The sequence below is a fragment of the Colossoma macropomum genome, unplaced genomic scaffold, assembly GCF_904425465.1.
Source record: "Colossoma macropomum unplaced genomic scaffold, Colossoma_macropomum, whole genome shotgun sequence".
Classification (NCBI taxonomy): Eukaryota; Metazoa; Chordata; class Actinopteri; order Characiformes; family Serrasalmidae; genus Colossoma; species Colossoma macropomum.
The window spans coordinates 36514726-36542705 of record NW_023494804.1 but is presented as its reverse complement, the minus strand read 5'-3'; the positions used below and the strand labels follow the sequence as shown (position 1 = coordinate 36542705).

At 38.8% G+C, this 27980-nt stretch overlaps 1 protein-coding gene across 1 annotated transcript; it reads left to right on the top strand.

The window, feature by feature from the left end:
* The first annotated feature begins 30 nt into the window (after positions 1–30).
* On the top strand, positions 31–25640 carry jhy (junctional cadherin complex regulator). The gene is made up of 8 exons (XM_036595104.1): positions 31–586; positions 7661–8345; positions 15163–15267; positions 16227–16732; positions 21025–21304; positions 23576–23662; positions 24170–24304; positions 25351–25640. Exons 1-8 carry the CDS (start codon positions 198–200, stop codon positions 25594–25596), a joined length of 2433 nt encoding a protein of 810 aa, XP_036450997.1. The 5' UTR covers positions 31–197; the 3' UTR covers positions 25597–25640.
* Positions 25641–27980: the final 2340 nt, after the last annotated feature.

Genomic DNA, 27980 nt, shown 5'->3' with positions numbered 1-27980 from the left:
AGTTAGCTTAGCTAGGTTAAGTTAGCTAAGGTTGGTTAGCGTTAACCTACTAAGTTAGAACAGAGTTCGCTTGTGCTAGTTATAAAACTAGCTGAAAAGCGCCTCTTTCTCGCTTATAAACTTTCTCATCTAATGTCAGAAATTAGATAACGCTATAATGTCAGGAAACTCTGATTCATGACATCTAACTTAACGCAATGGACAGCAGCGTCACTGAACGACGAGAGGGTGATGAAACTGACGGCGCAGATGAGAGTAAAAGGACAGGAATGACATTTGACATGATCAGTGATGCCAGTCGAAGGAGTGCCAATGTGTCTCCTAACCTCTGGGACTCCTTAGAGTCAGATACTGAAAGTTTAGTGCAGGAAAAAGCTTACCAGCGGGAGCTTCAGAAGCGCATTTTGGGTGAAGACAATGGCAAAAGCCTTTATGCTGCAAACTCCGACAAATATTGTGTGAATGTGGACGTGGAGAGGTCAGAGTATGAAGACAGCTATCGGGAAACTGAACAGACGCTTCCAGAAACACAACTGACTGGCACCAAGAGACATGGACCTCCTGGCAAAAGCATAGAATTACCAAGGTAGTCTATCTGCTCACATTCATGTTAATGAAATATATGTATTGTATGTAATCATTGTTGTTTATTCTTGGCATGAAGTACAGAGAAGGGAAATATTCAGAAACCTTTGTTCTTGTTTTCTTTTTTTTTTGCTGAACAAAAAGCATTTATTGGCAGAAACAAAAATGTGTTTAAAAAACTATAAAGTTACTGACAGGGAAAAAATATTGAGACACTGATCAGCCATAACATCAAAACTTGTATCTATAGTCATTGTCCACTTGATCAATCTCCCTTACTATATAGGTGCACTTTGTACTTCTACAATTACAGACTGTAGTCTGTCTGTTTATCTACATTCTTTTAGGCCTCTCTTTCACCTTGTTATTCAATGGTCAGAACTCTCAATAATACCCAGAGCAGGTATTATTTGGGTGGTGGATCATTCTCAGCACTGCAGTGACACTGATGTGGTGGTGGTGTGTTAGTATGTGTTGCACTTTTTAAACGCTATGCCCACTCACTGTCCACTCTGATAGACACTCCTACCTTGTTGGCAAACCTTGTAGACGTAAAGTCAGAGCCAGTAGCTCATCTCTTGCTGCACGGTTTGCGTTAATCATTCTCTAGTCCTTCATCAGTGGTCACAGGACGCTGTTGGCTGGATTCTTTTGGTTAGTGGACAATTCTCAGTCCAGCAGTGACTCTAGGGTGTTTAAAAACTCCAGCAGCACTGCTGTGTGCTGATCCCAAAGGTATGATCCTAATGTCACCACACCCACAGTGAAATATGAAGGTGGGAGCATCATGATATAGTGCTGCTTCACTGCAAACAGTACTGGGACATTATACATCATCAAAGGACACACCAAGACATATTACAGTAGAATCTAATCTTATCAGCCCAGAAACTGAACCTGAGGAGATGGACGTTTCAACAAGACAACAACCCCAAATATACAGCCGAAATAACTCGACTGGTTTCTAAAAAAGATAGTTAAGGTGCTTACATGGCCTAGCGAACTCTTGACCATTAAAAATTTGTATTCAGAGATTACGAGGACCTTCGTAACTTTGGAGAATTGAAGATGGTTTGCTTAGAGAAAAGAAGCAAAACTAAACCACAAAGCTGCAAAAATGTAAATACTTTTTACCGTAGACTTCTCAAAGCTGTAATTGCAAACAATGGATTTGCACCAAAGAAATAGCGTTATTAAGTTGTGTTGTCTGAAAACTATCTTTGTTCTTAAGTTACTTGTACCATCTTCAGTTCCTTATCATGGAACACTATAGTTTCACTTTTTAAATAAAAGAGCTGGATGTAGTATGTAAACATTGATTTATTCCCTGCTTCATATATTTAATCTGCAAGTTTTTTTTTATTGTTTTTTTGTGATATTATGCAAACCAACACTTTTTAATATTTCCAAGCCAAACAAAAATCAGGAGGATAGACAGACAGTACATAAGGCAAACAAATAAAGCGAAAAGCAAGACAAGCCAAACATAAAAAATAACAAATAGGCAGTATAACAAACAAATACAGTAAAATAAACTACATGCATGTTTGCATATACACACACAAATACATACACACATTCAGCATCTTTGTACCAAAAATACAGTAGTCTACTGTAGTAATCAGTGTCAATAATTACTAGGTAATATTGCTTTGCCATACAGAAGAAAGAGAGAGCCAGGGTGCAGGGTGGTTCTCAGAGACAAAAATAAAATGAAAGAAAATGTAGGATGTGGTCTCATTAAACTACATTTAACATTAGGTAGTTATAAACAAGTTTCTCTGAAATCCATTTACCCTCAGTGTTATTTGCTTATATGTCACTTGATTGTTGATTGCGTTTTACATTACACAGAGAAAAACATAACAGGAGTTGTGGGCAATAACGGAGACCCTAAACCCTAAATATTCATGTCATTATCTGAGATCGACTTGAATGCCCTATTGAGGGTAATACAGTATATTGTGCCATCAGTAATGGATGTGAGTAATTAGGCTCTCTGAAACAGACCCAGTAAACAATGGCAATACCTGACATAGAATAGATCACTCCCAACATGATAAGACCTTTTTATTGTAGAGCAGCCCAGGAAACATAATTGAAATGATTAACAGCTTGTATTCGCTCGCCTAATAGATAATGGCAGTCTTTGAAAATGATGTTAGAGTACGTGCATTTTAATTTAGTTGAAAGACCTCTAATTTTGGCACTTTCCATATAACTACCCTCATTTAAAGGAAATTAGATTTTTATTCTGCAGGAGGTTATCACAATAAGGCCTCTTTCTGAAGCCTATTAAAAAAGCTGAAGCTTTGTTGTGCTTTAAATAGGAGGCCTTTCTGCAGTGTGAAAACACAGATGCTGGAATCTGAAGTGTCCCTCGCAGCATCTATGTAGACTCATCCACCTTCACCCCAGCCTCAATCCCCAAGCAGGACGGCTGCAGTGGAGACTACCTCCACCCCAACTGTGTGTGACCCCACTTGTTTTCTCCCCTCGGTAGACTGACGGGGGCATTTCTGTGTGTTTTTGTTCACATTGGTGTGGGAAGAGCCACTAAACAACACATAGTTTGAATTTAAAGGGCTTATACACCCCTACCCCAACCCTCTGCTCTCCCTGAAATAGGTTCATTATGATAATTGTGCGAATTTATATATGAAAAAAAATTTTATGACCATTTTCAAACCTCTCTTTATCCCGTAGGCTTTGAATTTTTTGTTAGTTTTGAGTTTTTGTTACTGCGTCTTTTGTTGTTTTGTTATGTAAATAATCTCTGTTCTAATTGGCTACCCTAAATTGTGCCCTTGTACAACACTTCTTACATCAGTGTGAAAGGGCGGGGCTAAACTGCAGATATGTGTAAATGTGCTGGTTTGAATTTAACAGTGAATTTAAAACAAGCTGTTTTGCAGCTTAGTTTCAGTAAAAGAACCAGGGAATGAACAATATGTTTAGAAACTAAACTTACATAATACATCAAACTTTTATTTAAAAATAGGAAAAATTTACATTATATTGCAGTTTTCTATTACGTGAGTTCTTTTATGGCCATGTTATGTCTTAAGATGTTCTCTGAGTTCATTATTAATGTAAGTGTGGTGTGTAGGTGTTCTTGTACTTTTGTCCATATAGTGTATTTAGCTTATTACTATCTCAATTAATACCTTCAATTTAAATAGATCATAACATAGTTCTTGTAAATATCTAAGATGAAAGATTATTGTTGCGCTTCATAAAACATACAAAGTAGGTTACTTCAGGTCCTGCTCCCAAAGTCATTGCCCTCTTCTATGTATGTTCTGTTAGGGTCTGCTTAAGTTACAGTACAACAGCAAGTAGATATACTCAGTTGCACAGACAGAAATCAAATGAATCAGAAAACCATTTCATAATACAATAAATTGATCAAAGATAGCCTCTTTTATATAAAACAATTAAGATTAAGTTCCTAATTCATACAGTCAGGGAACAGAGATAAAAGTTCATAAATCCAAAAGGTCTCCCTCTGTAATAATCTTTTGTCCTGATTTCCCCTCAGTTTTTTGCAGCATAGCCCTCTCAATACCCAGGAAACATGAATCTGCAAGAGCATGTTTAGCTTCAAATGTTTAGATTCAAAATGATGAAAACCAGGAAATCCTGCCTGTGAATCACACTCATATGTTAAATTATTCTGGTCTACAGAGCTCGTCTAGTTTTACCAACATACAATAGAGGCCAAGGACACATGATGACATAGGCAGCATGTGTAGCTCTACAAGTTATGAATTGTCTGAAATGATATGTTTTCGAAGTTTAAGGGTGTGTAAAGGTTTACAGTTCACAAACAGAACAAGAGATTCAATAGTGACAAAGTAAATTACTTAATAGGAACATATCACTCCTGTCAGAAGAAAACCTCGTATCTCTGTTTTTGTCGTTTTTTAGTTTTGAACATAATTTGAAAATGCATGTGGCCCTTTACATTGTATGTAAATTTTATGATGAATGGACCAAACGAAATGGCTCAAAATGACTTGAAAAAAATTCTGGTTCCACTGACTTACATCAAAAGTGATATAGGTTTTCTTGTCTCCTGTAAAGTTATCATTTTGGAGATACAAGGTTTTCTTCCAGCAACAGCGATATGCATCTGATTGTACACATTTGTCCCTTAAATGTTTTCCTCTAGAAAAGATACAGAGGGGAGTATCTCTAAAAAGATCCAATAGTCCATCATCACTTTGTAAAATGTAACAGTGATTGTTGGTGATATTCTTAATCTCCTGACTAGAAGCTCTGAACGTAAATTTAAAAATAGAAAAAAAATTTGATTTTGTTGTCTGGAGCCTTCTGGAGTCCTAAGTAGTGTGAGGTATGTACCTCCTTTAAAGCAGAATCAAGCCAATTGTGTGGATACCCATGGATACAGAGGTCCTTGAATAGGTTCTGGGCTTTAGCCTGAAAATCAGCTGCAGTTTGAACTAATTTGGTAGAATGATCTATATGGATCCGTATCCTCACAGAAATGAACAGTTACAGGGCCAGTTACTGTAAGAAGGTCAGATTACTGACCACAGTTCAAGTCTAAGTATAGAAGAATGGTGAACCAAAATTGCCAGTGCAGTTTAGCTCAAGACTAATTCAAGTCTAGAAAACTGGACCTCGGTGTTTTACACTGTCTTTAGTATTACTGTAAAATTGCGTGTTTGGGAGGCAAAAGTCCTATTCAGTGTTTGAAAAAAAAGCGAAGAGCAGTGTTCAGGGTGGGACTAGATTTCTTTTTGGAGCAGTTCAAAAAAAGCTTTGAGAGGGTTTTCGTATGTTAAGGAGCTTCCACAGCTGTGAGCCCACACTGCATTCTCAAGCTTGTTTCAACTGAGTCATTACTGAGTCGTTCCCTGCCCTCTTGCCCTCGTTGGCTGAAGAGCCATACGCCTCGCCTGCGCCATATTTGGCATCATGAGATGTGAAGTGCATCTTGTAGCATTCAGAGCTGTGCAACAAAGAGGCACTCTTCTAATTATTTTAATGAGATCTTTTCATCCAGTGATGCAAGGAGCACATTAGGTAGTAATTTCAACCTATTTCATACCCTTGAATCAGCCATTTCCAAAACTATGCCCCAATTGTCGTCTCAAGACCCTTCATCATTAGGGGCTAAGGTGGGGGAAACACAAGGATGAGACTACATCAGGCAAAAGAAACGAGAAGTATACGCTGTGTGCTATGTGATGCACTAGACCTTTTCCCTGCTGTTTAAATGCTTATTTCTTGTTGCTTAAATGACTATGGGCTACTTTTCCTGTATATAAACATACATAAATGAAATAAAGTTTAGAGGTAATAACTACAACATAATCTGCCATCTTTTTTTTGTAGAAACTAGTAAATGTACATTAGGTTGCCAATTTTATAGGCGATACCTTTCCTTTCTTCTACCTATGGGCTATTTTAGAAATGCTTACCTTACAGTGTAGGTGCACTTTGTAGTTACAGTTACTGACTGAAGCTCGTCTGTTGCTATGCACATCCTTTGCCCTCTCCATAAATGGCAGGGGATCACCATAGTACCACTGTTATGCAAGTATTATTTGGGTGGTGGACAGGGTTGTGATGTATTAGCAATACACATTCATACAAAAGTTAAGTGTTTATATTCAAGTTAAATTTTTTAAAGGTGGTATTCACAATAAAGTTAGCATTGGGATGGGAGCAGCAGTGGGTTGAAGTAATTTTTTTATTAAAACAAACTTACAGAAGAATTACATGAAGAAAACCTGTGACCAGAGAAACAGTGAATTAAATAAAAACTAGAACAGAGCCTTTTCTATCTGCCTTATTGATATGTATTCTAAATGTCCTCTGAATGTGTTTCTTTTTTATGCATTGTAATAAAATATGTTACTGACGTATTTAGGCCAGAGTATATTCAGTACTCACTACTAGCCATCACTATTTCCTCAAAGCATTCTGCCCAGCAGTGGTAGTGCCATGTTTACTGGATGTTGTGCTGGTGTAAGTCAGTCTGGTGTAGCAACATTGCTGAGATTTTTACACACCACAGTATGACTGTTGTGTTAAAAATAGTCTGCCAAGAAAAAAATGTCAGAATTATACACAGTGTGTGTCTGTTACACCCACTGCCATGCCACCACGATGTTGGTATCACTGCTGTCCTGAGAATAATTCACCACCAGAATAATATCTAGTCAGCAAAAGTCCTATGGTGGTCTCTGTCCCTTTATGGATAAGATACAGGGAAGCTGATAAATTGTACTTGGCAAGCCAGTAATTGTATACCTCCAAAGTGCACCTGTAGTACTGTGCTGAAGTTAGAGGCCTCTGACTTTTGCACAGTACTATATCAAATATAATTTTTCAATATATAATGTATTTACCCTTCACCTTTTCACCAGCTTTAATTCTTATCAGCAGACTTATTTTCAGAGAAATCTGCAGAGATAATTTTCCACAGCACCAAAGTTCAATCTTAGAAATTGATTGTGTATTGTGCTTCCCAATGATGTTGAGGTCTGGACTCTGGGATGGTCAGTCCATTGTTCTGAGAACATCAGCAGCTTTTTCTGTTTAATTTGCACCTTTTTTTGTCTATTTTATTGTCTTAGCAAGAGCTTCTTGACAGATCCAATGGATACACATTCATTTAGACTGATAGTCTTGCGTTATCTTCTCATGGTGGAAGAATGGACAGAAACACCTGTGGATTTTTTCAAATATGAAGCAAGAGTGGAGCTTGATTTTCACCAGTCTTTTCAAGACAAAATCTTTATGTACTGTTAATTTGATGGTGACAGTTTTGATGGTCTACCAGGTCTTGCATGGTTGTTATGAGTTCCATTTTCTCTCCTTTTAGAAACTCTTTTTTTGTAATCTGTTTTCCTTTGACTTTCTTTGGAATACTTTATATCCAATTTATGAAAAATGAATCACTTGGCTTAATGGTTAAGGGGTGGTTTCTGACTTTTGCACCATACTGTATACAGAGGTACCTGATAAAAAAGCCATTCAGCATAGGTACACAGTATACATAATGAACTGGAAAGTTTATGTAACATGCTTCTGATTTCAGACAGAGCCCTCCTGGGGACGAATATGCTGACTTGCGCTATGATCCAGACTGGAGACGAAATCTGGCTGGGGCTGAGTTTCTCAGCCAAGTCCAGACCAGCCTGTCCCTGGATTCCTCTGATGAGCCTGGAGACACTGACAGGTGCCTAGAAGATGTGACTGCAATAGGGAGACATGAATATGTAGTAGTGAGTAATCCTGCTTTGGCAGAAATGGATACTTTTCAGCCTGGCCCTCCTTCATCTTCCTTTCACCTTCACCCTCAGCAGAACCAGTTCAGTCATGAAGACACAGCTCCATCTGTCCCACAGAGTTTGTCTACGTCTTCAGAGAACACGCCACGTTTGAATTCAGACAGGGCCTTCAAGGCTAGGGACAGATTTATCGACCACCAAAGCACTGCTGAAATCTCTCCCTCTTCTTCTCCACGATACAGGCAGCAGAGAGACAGTAACAAGCAATACGACAGAGAGGATCAAAGCAGTTCTACTGCTCGGAAAGAAAGCGAAGACAAGCTCAACTTAGCACTTCCACAGAGGAGACGTTCTCAAAAAGTTAGACAGCTCAGACCAAGAGAGGACATAGTGGAACGTAATAAAGCAACCTTAGGTATGAACACTCAAAAACAAGGATCCTATCTGAAGGCATATGGACAGAGAGGAAGGAAAGAAGAAGAAGCAAATGAGGTTTGTCTTTATTTGCTTTTCTTACAGTTCTGTTACTTCTCATTTTGGTCAGTCCTCTAGTGTTATGAAATAAAAAAAATGTTGTGTAGTTAGTTGTATGATTGTTTAAATCAAAACAACAACAGGCTACCTGTTTACTTCATGTTTTCATGGTTATTATAAGGTGGTTGCTGGAAGTGGCCTCATCTTGGCCAACTATGTTATTTTATAGTTCGTGTCAGGCTGCATTGTCTCAGTGGGCCACCAGGGGCCGCAATAACACAGCACACAATCCGGAGGTCCCAGCCAACATCCTCTGTCCGTGCTCTCTTTCTGTTTTCTTTTTCCACGTTTCCATTGCTAAATTCATACATAGATCATACTTTTTTTAATGGTTTGGTTGAAAGATTGTGTGCTGTTCAACATATCAAATGTTTTATTAAATGATCTTCAGTTGCATAGGAGAAAAAGGCCTAATGATCTGATGTTTAGATTTCTTTTAGAATATTCATAATACTGCTGCTTAAATTGACATAGAGAGTTGATATAGTTAATATGAATATATACAAAAACTGGACTGTTACTTAGAAAGACTTTAATTTTTTGATTTTATGGTTGACAGATTGTGTGCTGGGCATATATATATATATATATATATATATATATATATATATATATATATATATATATATATATATATAAGAAAACCTTGTATCTCCATTTTTGTTTTTTAGTTTTTTACATAATTTGAAAATATTTGACAAATTTTTGGTTCCCGTTGACTTGCATTAAAAGTAAAATGTGTTTTTTCCTTCTCCTGTAAAGTTATCATTTTGCAGATACAAGGTTTTTGCCCAGCACACGATCTATCAACCATAAAATCAAAAAATTCAAGTCTGTCTACGTAACATATAATATATATAATGTGCCATATTAATTTCATAGGTTCATAGGCCTGTCCCTTCTGTCCCTTCTAGTTTAACATTATGTGCATACAAATGAATGAAAGAATGAAAGACATAAAGCTGTTGACCTATCATATAATTGTAACCGACATTACAAATGTCCTGAAGCATTTGTATTTTTAGTTCAGAACAGCCTCCTTTCTTTAGTCTATTGTAAGCAGATGTCCACATTGTTTCTGCTCAACAAGTATGCCATATTTGATATGACCTGACCTGTATCATTGCCCTTTAAAAAAAATCTGAATGTGTAAGTGACCTTGCTATTATAGTGGGGCCATACTGAAAGAGAACAGGCAGCCTAATCTAACTGTGGCTCGGAAATTAATTTGGCAGACACTGGAAGCAGAAAAAGGGGAAAGGAAGCATGTCTGGCTATGTAGTGCCTATTATGAGTTGATCTGCACAACAGTAGCTATTAAGAACATCAGAGAGGCATGGTTACCAATAGGCTCTTAGCTATCAGTGCACCTGGCCTTGCCGTGTAATTGGCAGGCTCGGCCTGTCTGCGCGCTGCACCATATGAGGATTTGCTACATTTCAGGCCTTTGCTGGCCCATCTGAGCCCATACCCACCTTAATGTCTCATGTCAGATGCATTAGCATAGTGAAGAGCTGTTAGCATTGTGACATGGTAAACAGAGCAAGGGCTTCCCTCCCCGAATGCCACTCTGATTGTACCACCACAGACCACAGTCTGTCAGGTAAGACTCGTACTGTAGATGGAGGTTGTTATGGTCTAAAACCCCTTTATATATCTTTATTTATCATCCAAACCCATAATAAAGATTGACTTGTGTGATTAGAATTTTAGCATTGTGCATTTTCCCTTTCTTTCTGGAAATGAGGCTTGGATTGTTTTCCATTCATTTGTTTTTATTTGGTTTTATATGATGTAAAAGGAAAGATCACAGAAGATCACAGAAGGCTTCATGCTGCATGAGCCCATCTATCTGATCTTATATTCTGATGTTTGCCCTTTGCTGTGCCTTTTTATTAATTTTTTTTATTTTTCCTTCAAAGGAGGAAAAAGGGGATGCTATCAGATCTGTTGCGGCATCATTACCTGGCCTCATGTGAGCGTGCTGTTGGCCCGTTTTAAAAGCCACTATTTGCTCTTTGACGGGCTCTTTACTCCCGATAATTAGCTATGTTATTAAATGTACACAATCTCATAATGCGCCAACTTTGTGGCTGAGAGTGAGGGAGTGATGCCGAGCCCCTGCAGAGGCTCCTTTGATAAAGACAGAAGTAGCAGAGCAATCTTCTGCCATTGCACTCAGCCAGAGTCCCTCGTCATCTCCCAGACCCTCACTTCAAAGCCAGGAACATAATGTACAATCTCTTAATAGCTCTAGACCGAGGCTCCGCAGCTCTCTGCCACTGTACACCCTGCCTCAGTGTAAACACCTAATCAAGATTGCCTGGGCGGCCACAATAGCAACCAAATGCAATTCAAGAACTGCAAGCCTTTGAAGTCCTCATTGCAAAAGCTGTGTTTCTCAGTCTTGAGGAAAATGGCAAGCTCAGATCGCCTGACTTTGTTGTGCCTCATCTCGCCCCAAGAGGCAATTACGGGCCCCAATTTAACAGAATAGATATTACACAGCTTATGAAGCTCAAAATGCAATTTTGTTTGATCATTTTCTCAATTTGATTGAGATTATTAAAATGGTGGACAAAAGGCTGTGGCAGTGGCTTGGGCAGAGGCTGTGGCCTGCTGCCACAGAGAGGCCGTGAAGGGCACGTCTGTGATGTCCGCCACACACACACCTGTTACTGCACGATGGCAGCACGGTACAAAACACACTAGACTTGACGAATGCAGAGCAACAAACAGTTGACTCTCCCTGCTCTGTGCCTACAATATCATAATAGTGTCATTGGCTTATTTATTATGAAGATCACAATATTATGGACCGACCTCTGGATAGTCATTTTAAAATCTGGAAGCGTCCCGCCACCATATTGTTGACATTCTGTCAGCCTAGCATTTATGAACAGTCAATGCTGATGTTGTAACAATTTGTCTTACCCCTCGAGCGGTCCTACCAAGCATGCACATATCATTAATATAACGTAATAACTTGTGTTTTCAATATTAATTCAGCCTTATTTCAAGTCTATTGCACAGACCCAGCTTACTACTTACCTCAGATAAGGTTATTTGTCAAAATATTGTCCTTTTTCTTTTAATGCTTGTAACATTTTCTGATGAGGAGTTTTAAGGTATCAAAATATCCTGCTTACAGTGTTAATGCTGGTAGCAGTTTTTAATAAGGTGACTTAGGCTATCAAAATGTTCTACTTACAGTTTTATGTAAGGAGCTACCTAATACCTAATAACATGTGCTATGGTAGGACATTTGAACAAGGTAGCACAATTCGTCAGAGCACCAGCTGTATCTTCCAAATCAAAATAGCAAGAAAAAGTCAGTTTGATCAGAGATGTTGATCTGTACCAAACTGATACGTTATCTTTGTGTTATACTGCGTTATTGCCCATGATAACATATCCAGACATCTTTAATTACCCAAAAAATGCATCAGCCTACACATCACAGGAGCTGGAGTTGCTAGCATCATTTTATTTGATCTGTGAAAAGGTCTTTTGTACCATCAACTACACCATCAAACGTCATTGTGAATGCAAAAGTGAGTAATAGCAACATATCTGTGTTTGATGGAGTTCATCAGTGTTGACTTAATGTTAGCATAGGTTGACATGTTAACATGAGCTCTAGCTGAAGCATAAGAGATCTAGACATAAATAGTTAGATTGCGTAAGTCAGTCATCAATCAATGTCAGTTGTCAATAGTGAACCATTCTCAACACAAAGGCAAAAGTGTAGAATTCATCCTTCACCTAACTGTCTATCTGTGTCAGCTTGATGAGAGCAGACTTTGGTATAGGGCTTGAGAATATGATGTCATTACGCAGTGTTTTATGGGTGATACTCCATCGTGGCATGGTTCGTCAGTCTAGGCTGGTTTGGAATAGTAGAAAAACACTAAAATTTCTACCTGCTAGCATGTTGATCTACATGACTACCAGATCACAGATGAGAGCAAAATCAAGGGAAATGTTCAGAAGGAAGGTTTAATCAGCTATTTAGACGCAGCTATGCTTAAACAGCACTTCACTGCTTTATTCACATTCCTGGCTGAGATGGCTGAAAGTTTTTCCTGTTTATTGTGGCAATCCAAAGATTTCTCCTTCGCTGTCTCAGGTCTTCAGCCTTTTTCTCCTCATGATGTCAGATAGCCACGATGCACTTAGGTTTTCTGTTGCTGTTGTTACCACATCCATAAATCACGCAGCACACCATGGCTGTATTTCATCTGTCAGGATGCTTTATTAACCAATGGTAAACAAATGGTGGATCTATGAGTGCTGCTTTGTCTGCTGATATTGCCTAACCGACCAGTGGTATGTCGGCAATATGGCAGCTCAAATGAATAAACTAAAAATATCAGCCAATATAATTGAATATTTTCAAAAATTAACCAGAAAAGTGTTTGTTAAACAGTGCTTTACTAGCTGATATGTTTGTCAGTTCTTAACAGTAAAATGTCACATGATTGTCAGTAGACCTCTGAAGTTGTGTGTCTTTCTGCAGTCGGCATCATAACTATATTAGGAACACTGGGTCTAAGCAGGTTATTAGGCTGATCACCAGTAAAACCAGCATATCGCTGTCGTCGGAAGAAAACCTCGTATCTCCAAAATGGTAACTTTACAGGAGAAGGAAAAAACCTGCTTTTCTTTTAATGCAAGTCAGTGGAACCCGAATTGTTTCCAAGTCATTTTGGGCCGTTTCTTTTTGTCCATTCATCATGAAATTTACATCATGGAGATACGAGGTTTTCTTCCGACAGCAGCGATATGTCATAATAATAAGACCAGCATAGGCCAGTTTGGACCAGCGGGGTACATCTTTTCGCACACAATTACTTAATAGAATACAAAATACAATGTCTTGTGTGCATATTGTCCTTAATTTTCACTGGATCCTTTGAATTATAAGGCTGTTTAGTAGTCAAAATATGCATATTGCTACAAGCAAGCTCACACTGCACATTGAATTAACATCAAATGAAAGTAAATTGACTATTTAACAACACTTTTATATTAACACCAACAACTACTCAAACTGTAGGCTACTACTGCGAAAACAACGTAAGTAATACACTTGTGTAATAATGTCAGTTCAATGTGCATGTAGCATTACACACATTTCAACTCTTTCAAGGTCTTTAATGACCTCATAATTAAGAGGATCAAGTAACGTTCACAGGAAATGCTTTCCCATATCTTTTTTTGATAGGGCGTAACAGGAGTGCATTATTTTTGTTTAAAAAAATATTACATTTTTCTGCAGAGACATTAGCTTTGACCTAAAGGTGCAAATATGAGCGTTATGTCGGTTACAGAATGACAACTTTAGAGATATATTACCACAGGTCTTAAGCTCAAATTAACAGCAGGTTTTTTTTATTATAAAAGTTATTATAAAGTTTGTTATAACATGTTATTCTCAAATAATTTTAAGCATTATAGTGTTTTGTGTTCAGGCTTACAAAGCTGACTTAGCAGTGTAAGCTTAACAGTCTATAAACTGTAACAGACTCTCTGAAGACTGGCATGTGATAATAAAGCCACTAAATCTTTGGAAGTGAGTGGATTTTCTCATATCAGAGATGTTTGATACCACATAAAGCACAGTGCTAATTATCATGTGTTTTATCAGCTGGAGCCATGGGATGTTAATATCAGCTTATCAGCCAACATAAAAACTGCAATTCAGAGATTTGTGTCTTTCCCTTTGACATTTTTCACTATTCTCAGTGTATACAGATATTTTAGTTTAATGCAGCTTTCCTTGTTTTTCTGCTCACACTCACTGCTGTTTTAAATTTACCAGGTTGACTATTTATTTACACTGGTCATGCTGGTGGCTGATTGTCAACTGTTGTTTTCACTTCCCTGATAAATAAACACTCCTTATTCCGTGCGTCCGACCCGCAGCAGTAGCAGCAGAGGCAGCGCAGAGATCAGCTCCCTGCATTCCTGTCCTTTCAGCGAATAGATAGGCCAGCATGGCTGCCTGTTTATTGATGGATATGTTACAACTCAATCCACTCACTGCAGCATGCTTCTTTTCGACCTTCCTCTATTCGCGCTTTCAGAATTAGCCGTGTTCGTTCAGGGACTCCTCAAGCCGTCAATAGCATCGATCAGGCAGGATTGTCCTCAGCAGTCAAAGTGACTTCAAGTTTACTAAATGATTTTCATTACAGTATTAGTGGCAGATATGCTCTCGCTGAATGGGTGCATTAAGAAAAATGGAGAGAGTGAATTGATGTAATGCGGGTATATACAGACACTTATCCTCAAACTGCTTTGAAAGGACTGTTGTAAAGGAAATCAATAGACTTCCAAAATGTGTGTCGGAGACACCTGTATGTGGGGGATTCAATGCTTAATATTCAGTAGGCTAGAATATGTCAAATGAAGTATAATATTTGCATATAATTGGTGATATGCAGTGTGTGATTTTATTTTGCAGCGGTTCGAGAGGTACATCTGGTTGTGGAATAAGATTTTGTGTGTATTCAAATTGGTTTTCTAAAGATGCTCTTTGTTTTGGTAGAATAAATCATATTCTTTACAGTTAATAGTGAACGGGCTCACTGAAATACATACAAGCAATTTATGTATTTGAGTGTTTGCCAGCAAGCAGCATTCTCTGTACTTGTTATGTATATCTTTTTCCGTCCTTTCTCTTCCCTTTCTTTACTTTTTCCTCTTCTTTGCTCTCTCTCTCTCTCTCTCTCTCTCTCTCTCTCTCCTTCCTTCTCTCTCTTCTTTCCAGCTCTTACAGCCTTCTGTGGAAACTTCCAGCATTGACAGCTATGGAAGCCCAGACAATGCCCTAGACCCAGAGCTGATGTGGATACAAAAAACTCAAAAACTAAAGGTAGGACCCCTCACTCCTGTTCAGTTTATTGATTTCGTCCATCTCTCTGTCTTTCTCTCTCTTCCTCTCTCTCTGTGGATGTAGGTGGGGCTGCTTGGCACAATCCATTGCCCTAATGCATAACTGTCAGCAAGGGCTTCTTCTCAAGATGAAAATGTCTACACAGTGGGCGCACTGTCACCCGGGATTTCATTTCCACTGTGATGGACGCAATTTCTGATAGAGTTGTTCAGGCACAATGGAGCCTCTGAAATGTCTTGAAAAGGAGCCCGTGCAGCAGAGAGAGGGGAAACGGAGAAGCATCATTATTTTGAGCACTTGAGCGGTCACCCTAATGCTGGCAGGCAGAGGAGAGTAAATATTTTCCCATTAGAATGGTGAAAGCTGGTGTTGGCTAAATCAGAGGCATTACATGCTGCGACACAGCCCCAGACCTCACCGAATAATGTGTGGCAGAACACTGTGCATGCCAGGTCTGCAGCAAAATGCATTATCTATACATCCCTATTCCTCTTTGCTCTATGACGAGGGCCATAAACCAGCTGTTGTATAAGGAAATATTTCTGCAGAATTGGATGGAATCTTCCGGCTCCTGTTCTGATAATGTTTTAAAATAGGGTTCATGTCGTTCTCAGAGCTCTCCTCGTGGCATGAATTTGTAATTTGATTAATTTAGGCATGCATTCTTTATTTTCTTTTTGGAAAGAAGTATATTTATATCTTCATCATGTTTTGGTCAAATTATTTTATTCATGCCAACATTGAGTCTTTTGTGTCATCAAGTGCAGGTCTTTTAAAAATCCTTGTCCAATTAGGGTAAGGCTACTTAACGATCGCTTCAAGTGCGCTGTATCAAGCTTGGTGTCATCATAACTTAAGCAAACTAATAACCAGTGGAGCGCTTTGCTTAGAGCTTGAATGTAAAGTGCATTTTCTTAATGTGTACCCAATTACAATAGATCCATAAAGAGGGTAAGCGCTCGGATGGAAACAGGCATCAGCTCCATAGACCCAGACCCAACCCGAATCCTCCTGTAGCGAGAGGTGATTCAGATGCAGGTCACCAACCGCAGGTTCCCACTGAAAACCAGATGCGCTCTCCGTCTGACTCTGGCAGCATCTCCCATCCAGCCAGTCAACTATCTTATCCTTCAGCTCCAACTGTCAACCTCAGCATCAACCTGAACGCTCCAGGAAAACTTGCTGAGGTGTTCCTTGGTCCTGAGCTACAACAGCCTGTTTACGCACTCACCCCACCTCCTCCACCACAATGGAGGATCAGGCCTGATGTATATAGCCCACCTTTTATACACCCTGGTTATACCATCCAACAGGGCTCTGCCCTTCAGCTGCCAGTATCTGACCTAACCCCTGGGCAACTCCACATGGGCAGTAACCATCTCCAGGGCACTGGCAGAAGGATCAATGGTGAACCTATCAGAACACACAAGAGCAGCAGTGCCAGGTCAGTTAACCACTTTCTAACCCTGTCAGTTTGGCTTGTACACTCTTGGAAAAAATGTAGCAACTTAACATAGTCTTTAGTTTCTCCCTTTCATTTTCTCTATAGAACCGTATGACAGAGGGGTCTAAAAAGGGTTCTACTTGGAACATAAATTAACATCAGATTGTTCTACAAAGATTTATAGACAAAAGCAATAAGCCATGAGAGACCAAATGTTGCAGTTATTTTATTCATGGTTAAAAGCCAGACCACACCGATCCAACTAACACCAACATTATACTGGTGGCATTTGCCAAAAAAACAGTGTGAATGGAGAAGAAAATTTGAGAATCTCCTAATAGACACATACACATGGCACCGCCAACCAAATGCCAGCATTCCCCTTGAGCATGGAAAACTTACAGCTTATGGCTTATTGCTTTAAAATGTTGGTAAAATACTGTACGACAAAACATTGTATCCTCAAAATACTAACTTTACATGAGAACAAAAAAACATTCTTAACCTTGAGTGGAGGCATTTTGGAGCATTTTTATTGCTCTATTCATCATGAGATTGTAACACAATACCTGGGGAAGCTGACATTTTCAAATTCTGTAAAAAAAAAAATTATAAATGACAAAACTGAATAGGCAAGGTTTTATTATGACAGCAACAATATGATACACAATTCAGTGCTTCCACTTAGCAATGTAGTTTAATATGGATGCAAACCAAATAAAGTTTATTTCAGCATAATGATTTTTAATAACTCAGCACATTGATACAGAAATCAACTGCAATCATATGTTTGTATATAGAGCATTATACAACAATTAGTTCCGATGACATAATCTGATAAGAATCTGGTTCAGAAGTGTTCTACCCCTGCTGTTATTTGTCATACCAGCATGTGGTTCCACAATAATTTTATCAACACAGTAACTGGTTGCTAAATAGCAACTTACTTTACACTGCAGCTAAACATGACTAATTTTCTGCTTTATCGGATATAAATCAGAAAATGTATACAGTAGATCATTTCTACAAAATAATATTTACACTGCAGCTCTTTTGGCCAAATTCTGCAGAAGTGTGTGGCAGCATGCCTACGTCACATCCCAAACCTTTCCTTGCCCCTAAACAAGATTTCTGTTGGCAGCTGTGATGCCACAACTAAACAAACTGTAATTAGCCAAAAACCAAGGGAATAAAACTCAGCAAATGAGATGGGATGTGAATTGTTTTTCAGACCTGGAACAAAATAACATTCAGGTTAATCGGGCAAATAGCTAGAGCTGAACCTGATATTACGACAGTTTTATGGCTGTCAGTAATGCACAAGGCAGCTATTGTTTTTGGTTTATTGTACTTTAATACAATATTTGGGGTATTGTTAACTTGATTCTTTATTTTTGCCGAACTCTTTTTAAAAGCAGTAGGATTCTCAAGGACTTGTGTTATTGCGAATAACGTCGCAGCTTAGGTAATATACAACACAATCACAGATTTTGTTTCTAAAAACTCATTACCTCTGATATAATAAAAATAATATAATAATATCTTTATTTATAGAGTACTTTTCATACCAGTGACAGCTCAAAGTGCTTTACAGACAGGTTATAACATTTTACAGTAATAGACAAAACAATGACAGATCGAGTTAAAAAGAAATACCAAAGAGACTATTTAACTGAACGCTAAGTTAAAGAGAAACGTTTTCATATGTTCCTTAAATGTGTGAACTGAGCCTGACTGTCTAATAAAAGGTGGAATTACCTTTTTTGTTAGTTGATATTGCATTCCCTTGCAAATAAAATGCATTACCTTGCAAATGTTTTGCGTTCCCTCGCAAAAAAATGTGTTCCCTCGCAAATGTTTCACATTATGATGCAACGGTTTGCATTCACTTGCAAAAGCTGTGCTTTGCTTAAGATCAGACATAAAGCAGCTCATTGAATTTTATGTTGATCTTGGATTGAAATATAAAGACTTGTTGCTTCTCAAAATCAAACATGATTATGCTGTTAGTGACGCAAACTGAAACTGAAGTCGAGTGTCCTCGTACAGTAAAAGCTACATTTACAGAGACTGCAGAGAACAATTGCTGAATAAACTCAGTATAGACTGCCGAAACTGGGAAAACAGCTTTTAATGCTAGCTATGCTAAAAACAAAGCACTAATGTAGGCAATGTCTTTGGGCACCTCTGGCCCTATGTTTGCTTGCTGTCTGACGAGCATATATTTTGCGAGGAAATGCAATTTTTTTGCGAGGGAACGCAATATCATTAACTTTTTTTTTTTAACCATGGCCCCTTAGGGGCTTTGTATAATGCAATATATCAAATCACAAAAAAAAATGCACTTAATGCAAAATTAGCAAGCAGGCTTGGTGTACATCTCGGATCTCAACAGAGAAAATACTGGTCCAGTCAGAGGGTTACTAATCTCTACCCACTTAAAGACAGCTGACTCATAATGACAATGGAGCAATGGAAACATTATAATAGGGAAATGTACCTTTCCATTTACCATTTACATATTAATGGCAGCAGCAGTATGTAGCATTGAAGATACCTATACAAAATGAAATTAAAATGAATCGTTGATAGAAGTGAATAAAATATTTCAAGCTTTGTAGCTCATCTGAGAGATATGGTGAGGTTACAAAGAAAGATCAAATGAAATGTAGGGGCTAGCGGGACACAGGGTAAAATGTAACATGGGTATTTCATGTCGTCATAGAGGTTCAAGCATAAGGTGCATATGGTCATCTTCTCATATTCCCAGATCAACGTCATCTGCGTATTTTCACAGCAATCAGACATGTAACATTTGAACTCACTTTGTTTATGTATGTATAGACAGAGAGAGAACTTCAAATGAAACCAAATTGTTAAATGCTGTAATAAGAGTAAATACAGTAAAAATCTATCTCTTGAACTTGATTTCTGAATGAGTCTGCACTGGAGAGTACTGGTTATTACTGTTATACAGTAATAACACAGTGGCCACTCCACGTTCTCAGCTGGGTCAAGATTCAGAGAATAATTCAGTCCATAAACTGTCATTGTGAATAAGATGTCCCCTCTTAGGGCTTGGTGATAAGGCCAAAAATGTCTTTTATTCATATTATCAGTTTTTTGTTCTTTGGGTGATACAAATTCCATATATCTTACATTCTACTTACCCATAGTGATAGACCTAATGTGAACTAGTTAAGCAGAGTGAACTAATTATGCTGAGTGATTTCTTACCTGTTAACTGTAGTTAACATTAACGTTGATCAAAAAGAAGTTCTTTGGAGAAGCAAAGAACTTTTTAACATTTTCTTTCACCATCCAAAGAAGCATCGAGGAACACTTTTTTCTAAGAGTGCAATTTACTTCTCATAATGAGAGTCATGTATTAGCAAGTCCCTATTATTTAAAGACAGCAGCCTTACTTCCACTTACCCTAGATGTAGTCAATTAGCCAAGACATGTTTAACGTCCAAATTTTCCTTCCTTTTTTAGTTTAGTGCTAAAGGCTAACATTGCTAACAAACGCTAGAAGTCAGTAGTCACCCAAATCTTTTCCATAAAACATCCACAAAACTTCTCTCAATCCACTCAAACTATATCCATATCTTCATTCAGGTTGTGTAGACTTGTTAATATGGTTTAGGACACAGCGTGACTTTCTGTGACCACAAAAATGAGCAAAACTTCACAGTGTAGCTGAACATGGCAGACAGCCACTTTAGACAACAAGTGTTATGCCAAATTCCAACTGATACATACACAGACATGGACACCACAGATTACGCTTGTGATTTCTGTTGTTTCTTTATATAAACAACTAGTAACCTTGAATTTTCAAACTGATGATATGCGTTTAAAAATAGAAACAACAGAAATAGTATAATGTCATCTAGCACCCATATGTCTGCATGATGCATGTGAACATGAGAGGTTAAATTTGGCACAGCACCTGTTGTCTAAATCGTCTGCCCGCTGGGTTCAGCTACGCAGTAAAATTTTCATTTTTATAGTTCACAGTAAACCATACTGTATCTTAAACCACATCAGTAAGTCTATGCAACCATAATGAAGACATGGATGTGGTATGAGTTGATTGAGAGAAGCTTTGGGAATGGATTTGTAGATAAGATTTGGGTGACTATTGACTTCTAGTCTTTGTTAGCAGTGTTAGCCTGTTCAATCTTGGCAAAATGGCTACATCTGGACATCTGGAGTGGAAAATTGCATAAATTCGATTTTTTACTAAACTGTTCCTTCAAACTAACACTTGTCTTGATATGACTTTTTAGGATTGCTCCAAATTGGCCACCTTTTGAAAAAGACCACAGCTTCAAGGTCCCTGAGGTGGTGCTGTATGATGAGGATGGTGTAGATTCTGCTCATATACACCAGGCATACAGCGGAGGCTATGCAGTGCTGCCCCCTATAGGCAGGTCCAACTCCAGTGACACAGAGCTGAGCAGAGACAGAACCGAGCAAAGCCCCAATGCTTTACATAGGAGCAGCTCAGAGGGGTACCTCGCACAACTGGAGAAACAAAGACAACTCAAGGCTAAAACAACTTATAAGGTGTGTGTGTATGTGTGCCTGATATCACAATGAGAGGTTAATGTTTGTTTTCTAGACCGTGTCTGGTATTGTTTCTGATGTAGTCCTTTCATTTCTTGCATGAACATGAATCTCCAGTTTCTGTTCTACCAATAATAGATTTAAGTTGGTAATACAATTTAAGTGGAGTATTTTACATTTTCACTACTCATGAGATACAGCATTTAGGACATAAGAATTTAAAGGACTGTGCAGAAGTCAGAGACCACCCACTGATTAACTACCTAGCACAACAGTCATTAAGTCCATGTTTTTCATTTTTCAGAGGAAATTTCTGAGGAGATTAGATGTAAGATAGTCCTTGCATAAAGAAAGTGAAAATCAAAGGAAAATATGTGAAAAAAACAGGAGTTTCCAAAACTGGAGTTCAAAAATGTATTAAAATTTATAGAGAAAATTAGACTCCTAACAACTGCAAGACCTGGAAGAACATCAAAACTCACCACTACATATAAAGTATGTAAAGCTTTCATCTTGGAGGAGAAAATCAAGCTCCACTCTTAATCGATATTAAAATGATGCATTTATTGCACGCCAGAAGAGCTCAGTGTTTAGGCCACGCTGGGCTGCTTTACTAAAATGTCTGCATTTTATTCAACTTACTGCATTTGTAACCCTACAGCAATAAATGTTACATTTCTCTGTAATGCTAATCTATGTAGATGTAATCTCAAATTATTTTCAGTGTAGATTGCATCGGCCCAGGCTTCCTATTTCGGTGCTTCTCATTTAAATATGTTTTCTCATTTTTTCTAACACTGAAAAATGGATGCCTTGTACATAATGGAGGTTTTGACTGGAAATTAAAGAAATAAAAGGTGGTCTCTTACTTTTGCTCAACGATGTATGTAATGAAAAGGACAAATTGACAAGCTGGTAACAAATCTATCATTTACTTATTGCACTGAACAGGATATGATGTGAAAGATGCCACATGAGCCATAGCACATTTTTACAATTCTTCTCTAATGATTATTATGGCAGTTTGCGGTTCTGCAGGTTAATTGTATAAGTAACCGAAGATGTTGTTAATTGCTCTGACATGATGATATAAGGGACGGTCACCGTAATGATGCTGAAGTGAATTAAGGGATGGGGTGATTAAGCACCGTGTGCCAGGCACGGCTGCTGAGATGCTCATTTGCATTTAACAACGGCCACTTTGTCCCGTGCCAGCATGAGGTCTGCAGGTGGGGCCCGCTGAGAAACTGACTCAGTTACCAGCAAGAATACACGGTAGCTAGAGGAGCCACACACATACTCAGAAAAACTCCAGGGATCTAGAGCTTCCATTTACTCCCAGGAAAAACACCAAATAGCTAGAGCTCCCATTTACGCCCAGGGAGAGCATCAGCCATTTTCACCCAGAGCAAACACTAGATAACTACAGTAGAGCAGCCATTTACTCCAAGAGAAAACACCAGGCAACTACAGCAGAGCTTTCATTTACAGCCGCAGAGATCTTCATTTGGACAGAGTTGCTGTTGCCATTTATATCCAAGGAAAATAATAGGCAGCCAGAGTCGCCATTTACGCTCAGAGGACACTTCAATATTATAATCATGCGAGTAAACAAATAAAGAAACTGCACACAACACCACTGAGGGGTCATTATGTCATGGAACACATTCACTTGACACCATGTCGGGATTAAGTCGTCCTTACGCCATAAAGCAGATTGCTTCTTCTCTTCACCTCACCGTGTCCGCCGTCATGTCTCATAGGATTAGAGGATAAATTTGTAAAACAGCTAGTGTTGCAGCCCAGGGGGAACAGATCAGTGAAGCAAACAGCCGTCCCGCAGTGTCCATGACCAATGGCTGATCCAGGGCTGGCCCTAGAGCCTGAAGGAGCCGGCCCGATCTGGCCTGATTAGCCCTTTTTGTTTGGGAGGGCTGTGGATTGCTGCTTGAGTGCACCTTAGACGTCCATAACGGATTAACTGCTTTCTCCATCAATATGTCATAGCTTCCCTCACTCTCTTTCTTTCTTTGGCTCCCGCTGGAAATGCTTAAGACAAGCGTTTATGATGTACTGAGTCCAGAGCAATGAGGATATCAGTATGGAGCTTGTGCAGAGGTCAGTTTTTACTGATGCGATGCATTACTTGAAGCAGTGTTCTGTTTTAGAAGCTTTTTTTAGAGGTTTTGGTATCTTCTGCATCTGTCTGTTTTTAAGGACTATTAAAAATTAAAATCCGTATTTTTTGAAAATTAAAATCCTTTGTTTCAGGCTTACACGCTGAAGGACTACATGGGCCTGAATCAGGAGGTAAAGCTGGGAGGTCTTGGCCCGTCCAGCACCGTCTCTGAGAACGTGGTAAGAGCTGTAATACTATAATGTCTAGGAAACACATGGCAGGAGGGTCTACCATTACATGCGCCTAATTGAGACATACACTCCCCTTTTCTTCATGTTGGTGTAACTAATCCCTAACAGCTATTTTCAACAAGCAAGTGGTTTTGAGGTCTCTGTCCTTTTACTCGTGAATGTGAAAGACTTTCATCTCTCTAAACGGAACAGAAAGGAATTTACAAACCTAATGAGCGTAGGCTTTGGAGAGGGGTATTTTTCTGTTTTCCTTTTGTCACCAATGGTAAAACCTTCAATGAATCTGATTTTCAGACGGGTTTCGACGAGGCAGCGACTGATTTGTGTTCGACACTGGTTCCAGGGAGATGATGAGTTTTATTTGGTTTTGTTTGCTGCTGTGGAGTGGCCTCCGAGTGAGACACACAATGAGGGCGAGAGGCCTTAAGGGAGAAACGGCTTAGGTAATTAAACCTCCCTTTTGTAATCTGCCTCCCTCTCTCTCACCACTGTTAGGCCGAGAAAATTAGACGACAGAAGCTGTATTCAAATGTGATCCGTGAACAGAACAAGAAGATAAGTAGGATTCCCTTTCTGCCAGCCAGGAACCCGGTGGGCAGTGACAACAAGGATGCCTTTCCCAGGAACAAGGTGAGAGAGGCCTGAAGAAATACCACGCTAGCTTTACCTTACAGTGTATCCATGAGTGTGGACCTGTCTATGCTGCTTGATCTGGGCAGATCTGTCCGTCATCTGCCTATTCCAGTACACAGTTTTATATATGACGTGAACAAGTTATTTGTGCATCAGGTAATCACAAGCACTGATTTTGATTGGCTCAGTGTTAAAATGACAAGATGTAATTGAATGTCTTGCCTAATTCAGTGTTAGTGTTATCTAATAGTAAATTCAACATTACTTTAATCAGTCTGACCAAGACAAAATTCCACACCATCTTTAGAGCATTGCCTTTTCTTAGTAATTCAAGTGAAAACAATTTTTTAGAGAAAGAGAGTTTTTAGAAACCACCAAGCCCAAGTTTAGTCAATGGCAATCATTTCCTTTGTTGTTTTGTCAGGCAAATTTTTGTCCCTAAAAATCCTAAATTGATCTGAATGAAATGAAGGCATTAAAAAGTCTTTTGTTTTTTATATTTCTTTTCCCCTGAATAATCTAATGCTGTTCTATATTCTATGCCTGGTGTATTTATTGTTGCTACACTGAAAAAATAGTATTAAATAGCCTATTTAATCATAATTTTGTCTCTATATTGGTGCATACTGTGCTTCTGAAATGGTTGCTAAGACTCCATCTTTGTTGAGTCAGCTGCGTTAATTCTGTTGCTTAATGGTCTCAAATTGCATTACAACTGGTTTTAAAGGTTTAAGTTGTATGTAGATCAGTTTTAGTCCACTATCTTTGTTTAGCGATGATTCATTCTTCAGATTATGTTATTTTTTTAAATAAAGTATGTAACCTGTATGTTGTGGAGTGTTTATCGAGTGCCATGTCTCATTATCTGAGCTTGTGCTCAATCTGGGAATATAGTTGTAATATTTGAATATAGTGTCGAAAATGATAACATCGCCAAAACACGTACAAATGCCTGTAGGTCTCAAAGGATTCAGCTCTGTTTTGGTCTGCATGGGCTGAGTTTATCTTCAGATATAACTAAATCGTTTTGAAACTTTTTGCAGGCTTTGGAATATGCCAAAACCATTGCAAAGCCCAAAGCACCTCAGCAGTGGAGGGAGAAGCCCAAAGAGAAGAGTGAGAATGAGAGCGTGTTTGAGCGCTCTGCGTATCTCCAGTTAGGAGTGGATCTCTCACAGCTGGCTACTCTGGAGATGCTGAGGAAACGGCATGAGCAGGAGAAACAGATGGTGGCACGCTTCACCAGCCTCCACCCTGCTTCATCCACACCATCTGTTAACACTCTCTGAACAGGTAGCCATTGCTTTGAACTGTGGAACCCATAAGCTAATAAGCAGCTTCTGGATACAACATGATCTCGTCTGTTATACTGAATATATCATGCACTTTTAGAGTAATAACACACTTCTTGACCTACTTCATAGACTTTATGTTGGGCTTCTTTAGACTTTAACAGAATGCACTGTGAAAGCGTATCTGTGAATTAGAGTTCTAGTTTCCTTTTTCATATAATTTCCTGTCAATGTGTAAGTGGTATAGTATTCAGTGAAATGTACTGATTATGTGTGGTTAAATATTTGTATGTTGTAAAATGTTTGTTATAGAACCATGTTTGTGCAGAATCAGTGCAGTGCTGTGCAAAAGGTAAGAGACCTTTTAGTTATTTCATTTCTGATCACATTGGCCATTAAGCAGAATTTTTCATTCTTCAGGAGATATTTCTGAAGAGAATAGATATAAGATGGTCCACATGCTAAGGAAGGAGAAAGCCAAAGTCAAAAAATTGAAAAAATTGCAATAATCAAACTCCACTTTTGCTTCAGCTATGAAAAAATCTGCAGGTGTTTCTTTCCATCTTTCCACTGTGACAAAACAGCTCAACGCTATGAGTCTGAAAGGATGTGTAGCTGTCGTGAAGCTGTTCATGAGAAAAAGAAGTAGACTAAAAGAACATTTGCAAATCAAGCAAAGAAGAAGTGTTCGCAAAACAATGAACTGACCACCCCAGTTTCCAGACCACATTACATAATGTGGGATTACTTGGATCAGGAGAAGTAGAAAATGCAGCCAAGTTTGGAGGTTTGGAAATTCTTGTTGCAGGTGAAACAAAAATGAGTCTCCTGAAAAAGAATGGCTGCTGTAATAAACGTAGGACGCCCAAAATTTTAATGCGTTATTTAGTTAATTTTCTGGTAACATACATTTTCTGTTTTTTCCTAACACTGAAAATGAAAATATGTACATACTGGCCATTTTGGCTAGAAATGAAGTAAAGAAATTGTGGTCTCTGACTTTTGCACAGTGCTGCATATGTGATGTGTTTTTCTTATTTTTCTAATAAATGTATATGGCTGAACATTTTGTAAGCAATCTGCTGTTTTTCCTAGGCGTGGTATCATGCTGTCATTTTCCATCTTTCAATAGATCTCTTAACCTGAGCGGCGATCTCATAAACACACCTGGCTGCACTGATAATGGGGAGCACTGTGCTATTTTTCAGCCAGTTCCTGCCCATTACTCTGATTATTTCCACTTTCCTCTGCCCTTTTCTTTAACTGGGAGAGAGAGAGAGAAAAAAACGGGTCAAATAAGGATGGCACTTTGAAGCCAGCCTGATTAGAGCAGGCAAACTTGCTTTCTGTATTTTTTAAAGTGATAATTTTCCCCCCCATAAAACAATCTCGAGCACCTATTTCTTTAATGGAAGCTTTAGATCGTTATCAAAGAGCTATTTACTCGTATGTAATATTTTAATTAGATTATAGCCTCTATTTAACCCATCATGTGTGCTTTGATGCTCTGTGTTTTTCAGCGTTAAGCCTCAGAAGCGAGCCTAATCAATGCCGGACCTTTTTGAATTAATGAGGGACGCTGCCCTCTCTTTACATCTTTTTTATTTATTTATTTTTTCCCCCTCAGTGCTGCCATAGAAATCGGTTCATTGAAGGAGGCTGTGAATTAGCATCCCCTTTCTGAGGCTGGGCTTTGATGTGGGCGCTGCTGAAGGACTTGGCAGAGCCCTGCCAATGAGCTGATGGAGCCACGCGCCGCAAACCGCTTAATCTTTTAATTGATCACCTTCCACACAACCTATTCTCATCATTTTTTTCTCTCCTCCTCTAAACCAGAATCCCGTTCTACAAACACTGCATGAATCGCTTTCCAAAAAGGGCGTAAATGTGGCGCACATCTCCATCCCCATTAGGCTAAACACTTCAGATGAATGTTAGCTGCACATGGTTAGACTGTAAGGGCTTGACGGGCCGTTGTGGATGGTAGGTGTAGTACACTGTATGTCCAAAAGTCCAGCCACAACTTACAGTTTGTGAACTCAGGGTGCTGACACAGATGTTCAGTTGTGCAAAACACAGCTTGTATTATCTCCATATAAGCATAGCTGATAGAATGAAGGAGCTGCACATGAGCCTGAGGTTACCATGCCCAGTGTCAGGCATTAGATAAAGGGCACAGCATTGAGCTGTGCAGCAGTGGAACTGCGTTCTCTGGAGTGGTGAAGCTCCATCCAGTGCCTCTGGGATGAGTTTGAGTGGCGTTTATGATCCAGAACTCATCATCCAGCATCAGTACCTGACCTCACTAATTTTCTCTTGTGGCTGAATGCAATCAAATCCTCACAGCAATGTTCAGACCTCTAGTGTAAAGCCTTCCCTGA